The 14,734-nt window shown below is 37.4% G+C and overlaps 2 protein-coding genes across 5 annotated transcripts in view; one reads left to right on the top strand and one right to left on the bottom strand.

Annotated features, from left to right (window-relative positions):
• The window catches only part of LOC127505693 (protein adenylyltransferase SelO-like), a 557,335-nt gene that overhangs the window by 359,974 nt on the left and 182,627 nt on the right, over window positions 1-14,734 (bottom strand). The window lies entirely within an intron of this gene.
• myo3a (myosin IIIA) overlaps window positions 1-14,734 on the top strand; it is a 124,200-nt gene that overhangs the window by 21,092 nt on the left and 88,374 nt on the right. For all 4 annotated transcript variants that reach the window (XM_051881369.1, XM_051881365.1, XM_051881366.1 and 1 more), the window contains one exon: window positions 14,095-14,278. In XM_051881369.1, coding sequence (XP_051737329.1) covers window positions 14,095-14,278 — 184 coding nt within the window. The remainder of the gene's footprint in view (window positions 1-14,094; window positions 14,279-14,734) is intronic.

Below are 14,734 nucleotides of genomic sequence, written 5' to 3'. Positions count from 1 at the left end.
AGATATTGGAAAATCACAAAAAGTCAAATCTGTACTTTGATGAGTAAATTAACCTTGGGTGGCCCATCAGTGGTGGGGGACTTGATGAATTTGACATGCTTGTCACCCTGAGGCAAAGCCATTTGAATCGACACCTGCCTCACAACAGCTCAGACTCAAGTGTGTATGGAAACAATCACGACGCCTGTGTAAATACACTGGATCTCCAGCTGTGATGCACTGATTGTGGAAAGAAGCAAAGAAAAAAAATGATGAGATGAATATGAAGAGACAGCTGTGTGTCTTCTGTTGTTGAAGCTAATAGTGTACACAAATGATGCATGACGAGACAAAGGTCAGATTTTTTTCCCTTTTGCATAAATAGCAAAATTTGAAATCAAAATTGCAGTTCATTCCTGTTATGTAGCCCCTTTGGAATTCTGTATAGCTTTATGCTTGCATTGTAATTTAGAGAAATATTTCTATAAAAGGGTGAACTTGACTTGATTATTTCCACATTTTATTATTAACACAGTAGTAAGAAAATGAACAGGATTTCAAAAGAATTAGATGGGAATTAAAAGCTGAAGTTGGATTTTTTTGATCCTGGATGGAATGGTTAAAAGTGAGACAACCTAACTGACAGTGTTGCAAAGTCCGTGGGGCTACTTTTAAATCGTTGCTGTAGGTTGATTTGTTTTGTTTTTTTCTTCTGCGGATTAAAGGAAACAATTTCAGTGCTCTAACACCCCAAACCCCCCATAACAAAATGGTTTAAAACTAATATCATCATTCCAATTATATTTATTATATTATTAATTTAATATTTTATCTGATACATATGACATACATGATGGGGACATAAAAATGTCCTGCATAACAGGAATGAGCTCTATATTGTATCTTAATAACAATGAGCATTTTGCATTAGGCATCTGTCAGCATGGCCTTTTTCTCATTATGATCTTCATTGTCATTGTAAGGAAAAGTGGCAAACATAAAATGTCAAACACAGAGTGAATAATGTTCTTCTGAGTGGGATGATGAACTGCAAATCTAAGTAGGACATATGCCTAAAGCATCAGCCCACAGTCCAATGGACTGTGTTCCGCAGTATTGTTTAATTTCAGACTTTAATTCATCTTCATAACCTGCGTTGAAAGGGTCTTGCTGATAATTTCACACATTTGACGATGCAACCTGTGAAATCCTTTTAAATACAGAAGGCAACTTGATATGATTGATACATTGCAGAATAGTTAAACACTGCATGGGCTGGTTGGAATTCAGTCAGTAGCTTTGTCTTTATTGTCTCACTAACATCTGGTTACATCCAATCATCTCATTAAATAGCTTATTAATGGGGCAGCTCTAAGACTAAAGGCCCTTTCACACTGAGCGTGACACGATAAAGCGTAGTGAATTGCCAACGGACTGTGCTTTCACACCGAATGTGAAACAATTGATCGCCTTTGGCTAATTCACACCTCCATGATAGGTGGCGCTGACCGAGAATGCATTTTTCCTCATGTATGTATCTCATAATTTTCCATGTGGCTTTAACCTTTTCCGCTGCACAAGTTACAACAGTAAATTAAGATAAAGTTTGGTACTACACTAGAAACACAAACTATCAATCACAGCTGGGTAACAGCTGCATTAGAGTTACAATTAGCATCAAACACAACAATTTCTGAGATTTCCAAGCTTTTCAGATCACATAATTTAGTGGAAAATGAATAGAAATATTAAACAATATAAGTAAACATGTATGAATACATCTGTTCTCAGACACCAAAGATAACAAGAACTCAACATTCATTCTCTTATCTCCTCCTGAATACTTTTCTTTGGTGTTTACACTGGTTTTCAAAACAGCACCACCAATCTCGCCCTTTTGTCCAATAGCAATGGCCCCAGGCATGGGATTAAAAGCTTAAATCTAATTGGTTGGGCCATTTCATCATGGGGCGATGAGGAAAAAAATTGACACACTGATTGGAAAGAAAATCTCGCTTTGTCTCGCCATGATTGATCGCGCTCGGTGTGAATATCTCCATGGGGATCTTTTATTTCGATTCAAGAGTATCATCGCATCATACATTTGCATCGCTTAATCGCTCTCTGTGCAATACTGTGTCTACGGATGCAAAAATATCCATATTTAACAAATTATAAGGTAAAATATCTAGCTTCCACCAGACTGCCTTCCGTATTCAACTTAGGAAGAAAGTGTAATGCCTCTCGCAGTTCAAAACGCTTACGCTACATCCTACGCCTTTCGTATTCAACTTACGAAAAAAAAAAAACGTAATTGATGCAATGTCAATTATGCTTTCTTCCTAAGTTGAATATGGAAGGCAGTCTGGCAGAAGCTAGATATGGGGTAATTTTCATTTTAAAGTGAACTAATCCTTTAACATTTTTGTACAGGCCAGCACAGTTTCATATATTTCTTCATATATTTTTGTTAGTTAAATCATAACCACCATAAAAAGACACTGGTTAATCATAGAGACTGTACTTCTCTGCTTTGAATAGAAGCCCAGAGCAGGTAATGTGTCTGTCAGGCTCATTGTCAGAATTGGGGGGCTGGTCTTGGTACAGAGATTCAGTCCAAGTAGGTTATGGGCCTGGTGCCCACACTAATCATGGGGTCATTATGGCCACTGCTGTGTCTCCGCCTGTGGGTTGGACTGCACCATTTGTAACCCAACAGAGCAGGAAATTTGGCACTTTAGCTGTGGTAACTCAAGCCTGAGAGATCCAGTTGAGGGAGCACCACTTAAAGAGGCTGATCAAGTTGGGCCCCTTTGGAAATGAAGGCCGTCAGAGGCCAGGGAGACCTGAAAGGGAGGCGGGGAGGTGTCACCGTGATGCATGATGAGGGGCCTCCTTGTGGGTCGGGATGTGGACGACTTCATACAGAGTTATTGATTGCCTATGGTCCTCCTATCAGCCTGTGATTGATGGTCCTCTTTCTAGAGGTTGAAATATCAGTGCTGGCTTTGCCTTACTGCTTCGAATTATGATGTTTGCCTGGGCTAGTCATATGATAGAAAGTGCTAGAGAGAGAGAGAGTGTGAAGAGAGAGGCAGGGAGTCTCAAACAAGATGATCAAGGTGCACAGGAAGAGGTAGCGGCATCTTCTAATGGAGCCTTTTTGGGTTGCACACGGCAAGTGAACAGCATGGCATCTGGCGTCTCCTCCAGTGTGAAAACTGAACCACGGGAAAGGGAGGGACCTAATGAACACCACAGGAGCTTCATAACAAACCAGAGAAACAGAGAAGCAGCCATAAATATTTCAGCTTTCTGCAGCTCTTCAGGTATAACGCTCTATCTCTGCAGACCACACAGATAAACGCACACATATAGAGGTTGGGCTTCAGCCCTTGTTGGTGAGTGTTGTCCCCAGTGAAGTGTGAAAGGCTGCTGAAATTGATTGACAAAGAAGAAGATGCTTGTCAATGCTTGCCAATAATTGGATGTTATAATGGGAGTTGAATGCTGTAACTTACCAGGCGTCCAGTCAAGCAAAGAGAGAATGGAAGCTCAGGAAAGACTTTAAGTCAGTGTTGATTGATGCAGAGAAGGGTAGATTGATGGCTTGTATTTGTATGTGGCATGCAACAAATCTATGAACCGATAGGTCTAAATTGGGTCTTAGCAACACCTTAGGTTCAGCAAAGCACTATATTCATATCAAGAAATAGTTTTAGCGGTATAAAGTTCTTGAGGTGGCTCTTTGGAAATGTTATGTCAGTGTTTTGGTTTCTAAGTTCTTTAAAGCATATACATGCACCAGAATATACATCATTTTCTAAAGCACTAGATGATTAAAAGTTCTTTGTGGAACTTAAACACTTTCTCAAATGACATCAGGCTGTAAAACCCTAAAATGAATAGATGATAAAATGTTTGAAAAAATCTACATTCACTCTGACTGTGTTTTGGCTTGGCAAATGCATTTACTTAGAGGTGTGAGTATCAAAATGTCCTGTTCAATGGTTTATCTGTAACAACAGTGACAGTGAAATATCAAAGATGATGACTTCCATAAAACTGCTAAAGCCCAAAGTATAGTTCACTTTTTACACGTACACGCAGGTCTCAGATCCGCATTTAATTTTTTTTGCAGTAATTAGTTTATCTACAAGGTGGCAACCGTGCCCTGGGGGCGTCGATTCACAAGGTAGTCAAAAGAAAAACTGCATAAACAGAACAGACCGGAACGCATGCAAGCTACAGCGAAGATGGAGGCCTACGTAGACAAGAGATTGTGCGAAGAGGTTAGATAGTACCCTCAGGGCTAAAGTCTTCTCACATTTGAAACAACAAGAGTCCTAATGACATGCAAGTTCATCATTCAATTTTTAATTAACAGCAGCTTTTATACCTGAGTAGAGAGGGGAGCATATGTTGCGTGCAGACCACAAAACTGACCGCAGCTCCAGTGGAAGACAGTGTCTGGATCTAAAACCTTCACATGACACATACATCATATCTACACATCTGTTAGTTACTAAACCAAGATTGAAATCTTGTTGTGTCACATGTGATAAGACTTTCCAGTCTTATGGATGTCGCCATCTTTAATATTACTTTAGTCAATATTCCTTCCATGGTAACAAGCAGTGCTCAGTAGTAACTGATTACATGTAATCTGGATTACATAATCAGATTAAAAAAAATTAAGTACTTGTAATTAGAAAATATTATGTTTTAAAATACTCGTAATCATACTACAGTTACTTTTTTATTGATTAAATAATTACATGTTATTCTCACAATGGCAGTAAATTATACATAATTAATTGATTCTATTTTTTTTATCTTTTTAAATTTTCCTTATAAGCCTGCTGTTTATATAAATTCAGAAGGTCACAGACCAGTCACTAGTCATGTTCCTATATCACCGAAAACTGCATTTTATCACTGGATTTACAGAAATCTTATTTTTATTTTATTTTATTTTATTTTACTTTTTTTTTGTTTGCATGTAGCCTACTTAATAATAATAATAATAATAATACGTACAGCATTTTATTTATTAAGAAACAAAGAGTAGCCTATTTGCCGTCTTAGCCAATAGGCTTACAGTTATCTTTATAACAAGATTCTGTCCTAATGTAAACCTATTAAACAAAAGGAAAAACAAAATGTTTATAAATTAAAGTATTTTTTCAAGATATTTTAAAATGTTTGTTGCATGTTTAAAAATACCGACGCTATTCCTGAGAGGAAAAAAGATAAGTCGCATATAAGTCGCACTTTATTATTCAGAAATAATGTTTATCGGTAGCTAAATGTTTACAAATAGCCTAGCCTATATAGCTTTGTTTATAATGTTTGTAAACATAAATTATGAATTTATGCCCTATTTTAGTTTACCACAAAACATCTAAAGTTAACAGTTGGCCTATTCAGGCTAAATAAACGTCAAGCCAAAACGAAAAAAAAAAAAAAAAAAAATTATCTTTTCTTTTTTTAACGCCATTCCAGCTTCTGTTGCTATTCAAGGCAAGAAACAGGTTTATTTATTAGAAATAAAACTAAATAAGATTTAGTTTTAAGATTTAGATTTATTTATAAGAATTAATTTAAAGTGAATCTGAAGCCTACCTTTCTCATTCAGCACAAATCCAACTGTTTCCATTTTTGAGACGAATGCTAAACTATTTATTATGTAAGCTTTATATTTCCTTGAACCGGTTCAGAGCCCTGCTCCTAACACTGGCCACCGCTATTGTAAGCTGCTTTGTCAATCTCAAATACTGACAGTTCGAATTTAGCCATAGAGAGTTATATATAGAGTGGCATTTTGTGACTTCTGCCAATGAGTAAACACCTAACCACATAGCAATGCCCTGTCAACCACTCACAATACCTTAGCATTTACACGGGCAAGAACCACTCATATTTTCTTATTAAAAATGTAAAAAGTCTGTCTGTTTAGTTTGTAAGTTTGTCTAGGTGGCAATATCTTCAGCTAAAGCCTTTTTTTGCAGTTAAATTATAAGAAGCTAAAGATGTTTTGGCTCATGGTGGCTTAGTATGTAGCACTGTTGCATCACAGCAAGAAGGTTGCCAGTTTGAGTCCCAGCTGAGTCAGGGGGGGCTTTCTAATGGCATGCAGGACAGGTGAATTTGAGACAATAAATTCCCTGCAGACTTTGTTTTTGCCGATAAAGGTCTTTGAGCTTGACAAACTATGAACATACAAATGCAGCAGTATCTAATAAATAAATAAAATTATCTATACTCACCATACTTATACTGAATTAACCCTGTCTGCTAGGTCATGGTGTTGTCATTATCAGAGGTAGAGACACTAGATGTCTCTCTAAGATAGATAAGTAACATTAAATCTTTGCAACAGAGCAGACTTTACCATCTGTTAGAGTCATTATTAAGTCAAAACACAGAATTCTGGCAATAAAACTCAAAGAAATCAAGCTGTCGGTCCTAACCCTCCTTTTACCTAGTGCGTGCACTGTAGGTAGAAACTCTATCACACTATTTTATAGCCTGAAGTCATGCCCTGTTGCACCTTTTACAGTACGGGTGTCCAAACAGTTGCCTGTTTTATTCTGTTATCAGCAAATGATATTGCTTGCCTTCATCCATAGGTCACCTCAGCCAAGTAGCAACATCGAGGTGACATTAAAGCAACAGTCAGAAGCCAAGCATGTTGGGATATTGTACAATATTGTGTTACTTTTTGTTGATGAATAATACATAAAACAGAGAGATAACCTAACTGTAGGCAGTAACTAGCACAGTCTTCTTCCTCTGTGACGGAAGGCTATGACTGATTGATACCTGAGCATGTAGAGACAGCGGCGAACTGTAAGTTGAAGTTACTTTACTTGCATGGTGTGGGCTTTTACCTTTTGCTTTGAAAGTTGGACCTTAAAGCAGGTGTTCATAGGTTCTTGTAGAATTGCAGAAACTGCAGTATTTGTGAATATATTGGCAAATATAGAAAAACTTGGTTTGCTTTTTATAAAAGACAAGCATTAGAGCTATCGGTGAACCTGGCTGTATTGCATCTGAGGTGTATGCTGAAAGCATTTCTTTCAATGCCTTAGATTAACTTAGTAAGGGCAGGGCTAGATATACAAATTCGGGTGATTTGCTTACTTTCAGTTGTGGGTTTGGCTGCAATTTGGTGCTTTGAATGTGTACGTGTACATGTGCATGTGTGTAATAGATGTCTTAGCCACAACAAGAATGTATGGGATGTGGTTCTGATTTGCATCCAAAGTGTCAGGTAAAGATCAGTTACATGTTTTTGATTCAATGACAATAATTGGCCTTATGAAACAGTTGGTAGATAGTAATAGCTGGGTATTTTTTGAAGTACATGTATTTATAATATGTGAGGTTAAATGTAACATGTTTGGAGTAACAGCACATGTTGGATAAAAAGTTATGTGTGGAGTGCTATTGTTGACTTCTTAATGTGCATATTTATAATGTGTATTCATAAAACAATGCTTGGATTTTCTTTTCCTCTGTATATTTTGCCCTGCAAAGGTTAAACTGAAACCTCAACCCGCTCACAGCCTTGTAAATTAGCTCAGGTCTCTTGTCTTTCTTTCCCTGGCGGTCCTGGCTCTTGTTTCCTTACTCTCCTCAAGTTGCTTCGACTTTTGTTCTTCAAAAAGGTGAAATAAGGAGACAAGCATTACCATAGTGCAAAATGTATTATCTTAAAATGTTTCAGAGTGCTGAGCACTTTCATGAAGTTGCTCTCTGGATGCAAAGCAGGCAGAGATGACATCTGGCCAAAACAGGTATGCAAATGTAGGGTGAATTGACTATATTGCACTACATTTACAATTGCGGCACTTTTGTGCACAGTATTTCAGGGCAAAACACTGCACCGGCAATGTGGTTTAGCTAGGTGCTAAATGCTGTAAAACAGTGTTACGCCATATTAAAATTAAGTCATTTTCATTCTTCTGATGGAAAGCCACTTCCTTTCTATGTAAATTATCCTCATTATGGATTGTACCCTGTTCACAAAGATCATTGCTATTTGCCTTTTGCTATTATCACTGTGGTAAACACAATTTTATTTATAAGGGAATACATTCTATTGTGATGGTTGAAATAATTCAGCAAATTATGTATATGATCGTTATAACCAGGCAAATCTAGAAGTGTTGTAGCACACAATTTTAGCATTTTTACTTTACCTGATTTGCATAAAGTCTTTGGTTAATCAGATGCTAAACCAGTGCAGGCAGCATGTGCAAATAAAATGGAACCAACTCTTGTTCTTAGTAAATTCTCCCTTGTGTGTCTAGCTAAATTTTGCTTTGAGTTAGTAATATATCCATACCAGTTAATAAGGTACAAAATGGTTACACTTAATTTTGATGGTCCCTTTTGAATATTCTGTTGACTATAAGTAACTTTGCAACTACATGTCATCTAAATCTCATTAGGGTATCAGTAGACCGTCTGCTTAATACCTACTAACTCTTTGTTGTGATGGTCACCCAACAGACATTCTACTGACTATAGACATTCTACATAAGTAAGTACATATCAACTTATTCTAACCCTAACCCTACCAGTCTACTAATACTCTACTAATACTCTAATGAGAGTTAGTTGACATGTAGATGCAACGTTACTTATAGTCAACAGAATGTGTTAAAGGGACCATCAAAATAAAGTGAAACCTACAAAATGAATGCAAACATACATAGCCTTCTTCACTTTTGATTGGTTAAAGGTGAGTGTTGCTGCCAAAAGTTTAAGGCAGGGGTTTTCAACTCTGGCCATCAAGGTCCACTTTCCTGCAAAGTCCCAGCTTTTGAAATTTGAACAATAAAAAACATTTTGTGGATCTTTAATGTGTCGTGACAGATCGCTGTAGCGCCTCAGCTCAAGCGGCTCGTGAACCGATCATCTCTTCCTACTAGTTAATGTATAGCATCAAATAAGCATAAATGAACATGAGAAGGAATGTTGTTTCAAACGCGGAAAGATGTCAGTACACACCATTTTTCAAGTTCGAGTCCACCAAGGTTAATCTTCTAACTCCTGACCGCTTTGTCGGACAAAATGGCAGATTCGGCATTACGATTGGTTAGATCGCTTGTCAATCAAACTCCCAGCGATGGGTCAATTGTGGAAATTACAACATAGCATGAACCCACCTAAAGTTACAGCTAGGTGAGTTTGATCAAGGTTGGAGCTAAACTCTGCAAGAAAGTGTACCTTGAGGGCCAGATTTGAGAACCTCTGGGTTAAGATGTTCTGGGAGGTTGCCAGAGTGTGGTGGTTGTTATGGTGTTCTGGGTGGTTGCTAGGTGGTTGCTTACTGGCCCAAATGAAAAGAGTCCATTATCATTAATGCCTCAAACCCTAAGTATAAGCAGTAATAGTGATGCTTCCCTTAGCTAGGTCATTTAATAATGCATACGCTAATGCATCTCATAACCTCTAAGTACCTCAGGTAGGGGAGGTCATTTTACATACTCACACCCAATGTCTTGTAATTTGTGAGTGCTGAGGTGGGCTAGTCTTATCTTTCGGTTTCTCCTGTGTCTCTGTGTCATGGAGTTTTGTAACATATAGAAGCTCACTTCATTATTGAACATGTCTGGAAGTTCCTCGGGCACTTTACATTGAGCTCTACATGTGCTCAGTTACATGCTACGTGGCCTCGCTGTTTAGAAGGCTAATCACTTGGCATAAGTAATGACCGATAATGTCCTATCATGCTCAAATTACGTTTTATAACAGATTTTTTTTAACTTATTGGTCTAATTTATGCTGGTTTTTACTGAAAGGGGGCAGGCCAAAATGCTCCCTTTGACTGCATAGTATATCCTGAAACATAGTAACTTAATCGCCACTACAAATGGGTACAAAATATGAATTGAACTTGAGCAAAAGAACCACTGCCAACAGACAAATGTTGCAGCAGTAGGTAATAGGATTGCAGATTTAGCCTAGATTAAAATGTCCCTCATTAGGGAGCTAATTATTTTGGGACCAAGTATTGGTTTGTAGTGGATGATGAACTTATATATCTGTTTGATCATTTTCTTAGCACATTAACTCTGGTAATGATTGACTGGGTTGAATGATGTGAATTATAGAAAAATGTAGCCAGCATTACCATTTGTGTAAAATTGAGAAAATGGAACTTGATCCCGTTACTTGTCCTAGAAAAGAAATGGTCCAAATGATGTTAAAAATTTAAGGAATCTTCCAACATACATAATCATTCATTCTAAAGAAAATGGAATGTGTGCCTTTTTTGCTTAAAAAAACTAATTGGGCGCCAATTTGTACTCTAGAAAAAAAATGGCAAAAGTGCTGGGTTATGTAAATACTAAACACTGCATGAAAAGCTTTCTTTGGTGTAAAACCCCTAACAAAGGATAAGGATGCTTCCTAAGCTACTCTGTCTAGTTACTTTCTTTGGGTTAAAGAGGTAGTCCCCCTGGCGTTATATTCTTAGTTGTTCTAACTAGCTTTGGCACCTTTATCAATGAGCATCTAAAAGAGGAAAGGCTCATGGCGTAGTCAACTAATTCCTCTTAATCCCAACATATCTTCTGCTGCTTAGCATTGTTTCTGGTGCCAGGCATGGCTTGCTGAGATTAGCTTTAGCTGTGGTTAACTCCTCCACAAGTGTTCACACGGCGCGACTGCCTCAACAGAGTCAATATGGACTTATTCAACAAAATGTTCATCGACCATTTAAGAAAAGAATGTAAGTGACATGTTGACCTATGCCGTTTATATCTTGACAGTAGGTTTAATTGCAGTTAGAGTAGAGAAAGAGCTGGTTGAACTTTCACCCGGTAGGGTTACAAATGGTGAGTCTGTTAGACAGACAGTATAATAAGATCAGTGATTACTTACAGAATGGCAAGTTTGCTTAACTATTGTTTGGACATAATGTGTTGTTCTTACTTCTTTTAAGCTACATTTTCTAAAGTATTTATGACTGATATTACTGTCATGGGTTTGGCTGGGAGTTGGGTTTCTCTGAAAAATGGAACTTGTTAAAAAAAAAAAAAAAAAAAAGCCAGATTTTCAAATATATATATATATTTTTTTCAAAATTTCAGATACTTCTTACAAACAATAGGTGAAATATGAACTATTCCTTTGCACTGCAGGGATAGTTCTGCCAAAAATGAAAATCTGTCATTTTTTACTCATATTCATGTTATTTCAAATCCATATACTGTTTTTTTTTTCTCCTGTGGCACATGAAAGGAGAACATTTAAAGAATTTTTACACAGTTCTTTTCTACACAATCTTGAAAAATAATATGTTCTATTAGTTTAACTGTAGGTTGTAATATTTCATGTGCATGCTCATTTTTACAGCCATTTTAACGCTCATCCAATTGAAATTTAGTATATATAATAGTATATTTATTTATCTATAAAAGTATTTAAACTATCCTTAAAAATTTTCAGATCATCTACAATGTTTTGCAACAATACTTAAAAAAATATAAGAAAACTTGAGGTATAAAACTTGAGGTGAGTGAACCTGATTTTGAAATTTGGATCCCTGGAAGGCAATAGGCAAATTTCTAGATGCTTGTAAGGCAAATTCGTACAAACTTTAAAGCATCTATTGCTCCAGAAAGTCAATTTGGACATTATTCCATTGGAGCCATGCAGTCAACAAAGACGAGAACATAAAAGCAGCTTGAATCAGGGTCTCCATTATTCACTCAGATTAAAGAAGCATGCCCACATTCTCCATCACAACAATGTATGACTCTTATAAAGTATTTAAATCACAGGGAGCAAGAGCTTTGTGGGGGGTATTTAAATGAAAGCAAATTATGCAACTTTGACAACAATCCTCTTGTCTCATTCAGTTTTATTAATGAATTTTATAACACTGAGGTTTTCAACCCTGTCCCTGGGGACCCGCTGTCTTGCAGAGTTTAGCTCCAACTCTAATCAAGCTCGTCAGGATCACTTGAAAATCACAGGCAGGTGTGCTGAAGCAGGTTGTAAGTAAACCTTGCAGAACAGTGGGTCCCCATAAGCAGGGGTGAAGACCTCTGTTATAATACAGGCAGCTCCTCCCATTTCAAGGCAACTCAGTAGACTAGTTTGTTTAACTTTAGATATGATATTATTTTTTAAGTGATCAGACATAAGATTTGCTCTTGGTCAGGGGTGTCCAATCCTACTCCTTCAGGGCCACTTTCCTACAGAGTTTAGCTCCAACTCACCTGCCTGGAAGTCTCTAGTTAACCTGAAGATCTTGATTAGCTGGTTTATGTGTGTTTTATTTGGGATAGAACTAAACTTTGCTGGAAGGTGGCCCTCCAGGAGCAGTATTGGACCCCATTTGTTGGAGGAGAATAAAATGACAAAATTTGCATTGAATGAATTAGGGGTTGGCAATATGGCAAAAATATTATATCACTATTTTTTTTTCAGTAGGATCACGATCCATGATCCTATCACAATTCTTTTTCATGTTGGTTTTTAAGACAATTTTGCAAGTCACTAAGGCTAAAAATTTAGAATTAGTAGCATTCAAGTAAGAAAATTGAATAAACAATACAAAACTACATTCTAGATTAATTAAATATACACTGATTCTTTTTTAAACTACTAAAGTTATTCAGCCAAGAGCAGTGGGTGATATTCTCTTTGTCTTTTGTTGTTTGATTAACATTGCTGACACAGACAGCAGCAGGTATATTATGTGGCTGTCACTGTAAGACTGAATGCACAGATCTAATAAACTGATACACATCCAAACTGTTTACATTTACTTAAGATATCAACAACTGTGTTTATGTAAACCTTGTGTGTATTTGACAGTTTAAGCACAATAAGATGTGAAAAGAGAGCTTAGTTTAGTACTTACATGCTGTTTAACAGGCTTTTAGTGCGTGCTCGCTTCGGGAGTACGCACTCAGAAAGCTTTTGTCAGAACAGCTTGTGAATAAAAAGCTTAACTGGCAAGGCTTTAAAACACATGCAATTAATAAACTTGAATCTGAAATGTAATGTGAGCGAAACGTGAGCGAACGTTGCTAAACATGTAATGTGAATGTACGTTGCTTTGTATAGTATGTAGGGAAGGTGGCGCCAGAAACACAACTGATTTGTGTATGCAACTGAATGTGCACTGTAGCACAATACTATGATCTTTCTTCAAAGGCAGATAGTAGAGACATTTTAAATTTTCACGATCTAAAATCACGATATCGCACACCCCTAGAATGATAGACCTCCAAGTCATATCTAGAGACCAAAATGGAGGTGAGCTCTTTTGATTAAGTCCAGTGATCAACCACCTAGCAAACACCCAGAACACCACAGCCACTGCATAGCAACGCCCTGGCAACTACCCAGAATACTCATGTTTTCTTCAGAACATGCATATAACTCTGTTGCTGGGTTTCTGTCAAAGTTTTTGTATTGTGCCAAATTAAATGTAATGTTTTTCTTTTACTAAGTCATAGTTTTTGAGGAGGACAGGCAGGTACCTCAACATAATGATGTATTTGAAGAAACAAACTTCTGGCCCTTTGGTAAATTGGCTCACTGCACCCTCAGATCTTTCAACCTTTGATCAGATCCTCCTGCTTTTCTTAGATATTGTTTTTTGAAGAGGGATTCACAAATTCTGATATCAAAACCCTTGAGACATGAATTAAACCAGGACTTTTTAGTCCAAAACAAGTTTTCCATCCTCAGCAACAGGCAAAAAGCCAACAGTTTTGCAAAAGTCTGAGGAATACATTAAGTCAGACATAATAAAGGGTGATTTTGTTAAGTAGGACATGTTACTACCCTATATATGGATTTTGTTAATCCTGGAGTAACATTACTGTCAAACAGAAATAGTCCTAGCTGTGCTAAGACTAACTAAGCCCATACATACATATAAGTATGTATTTATCATGCAGAAGCTCTTTTACTCATCACATGGTTGTTAAAAGTGTTATCTTGCCTGTACAGGTGTCACAAGTGATAAAACAACTTCTGTGTTAGCCACTATAAGTCAAATGGGAACACAGTGAGCGGGCTGTCTCTAACTGCAAAAAGCATTCGGCTCAAGACTCAATATGTGCTCTTTCTCCTCAGGAGATCGTTCGGGAAGATGTTTCCTCGCTCAGGGAAATCCATCGTCTTTGACAGCTTTCCAGATCCATCAGACACCTGGGAGATCATTGAGACTATTGGTAAAGGGACTTATGGGAAAGTTTATAAAGTGCTTAACAGGGTCAATGGCAGCAAAGCCGCCGTCAAAATACTGGATCCAATCCATGTGAGTAAAACCCTACTAGATCAAACCTGTATGTGGTGTGTGTTTTTAGGTCATAAAGAGAGATCATATCATATCATAAAGTCAACATTTTTAAACACAGAGCAAACTCAAGATCAGATTTGCATAGAAGGGCAGGTTCATTAAGGGCAGGGTCATTTTTAGGCCCTTCAGGTTCAATCAGTTCACATTTGTCTGCATCTGTATGCATGCATTTGCGCATTTGTGTGTACCTGTGAGAGTGTTTATGCCTTAAGAGAGGCCTGCAGGCAATTACTGAGCACTGAGAACATCCACTTGCCACTGTCATATTAAGAACAGAACATCTATATCCTGCAGATAACGCCAAAAGGCTCTCTGTGCCTCTGTCCTGCTCGTTACTTCTCCAGCCACACACTCTTTCTTTTTAGTGATTGGGCAAATAAAAGGGCCTCTAACAGCACATACCCAGACTAATCA

Source organism: Ctenopharyngodon idella, chromosome 23 (genome assembly GCF_019924925.1).
Source record: "Ctenopharyngodon idella isolate HZGC_01 chromosome 23, HZGC01, whole genome shotgun sequence".
Lineage (NCBI taxonomy): Eukaryota > Metazoa > Chordata > Actinopteri > Cypriniformes > Xenocyprididae > Ctenopharyngodon > Ctenopharyngodon idella.
The sequence above is the reverse complement of the archived record's forward strand: the minus strand, read 5'-3'. Positions and strand labels throughout refer to the sequence as shown.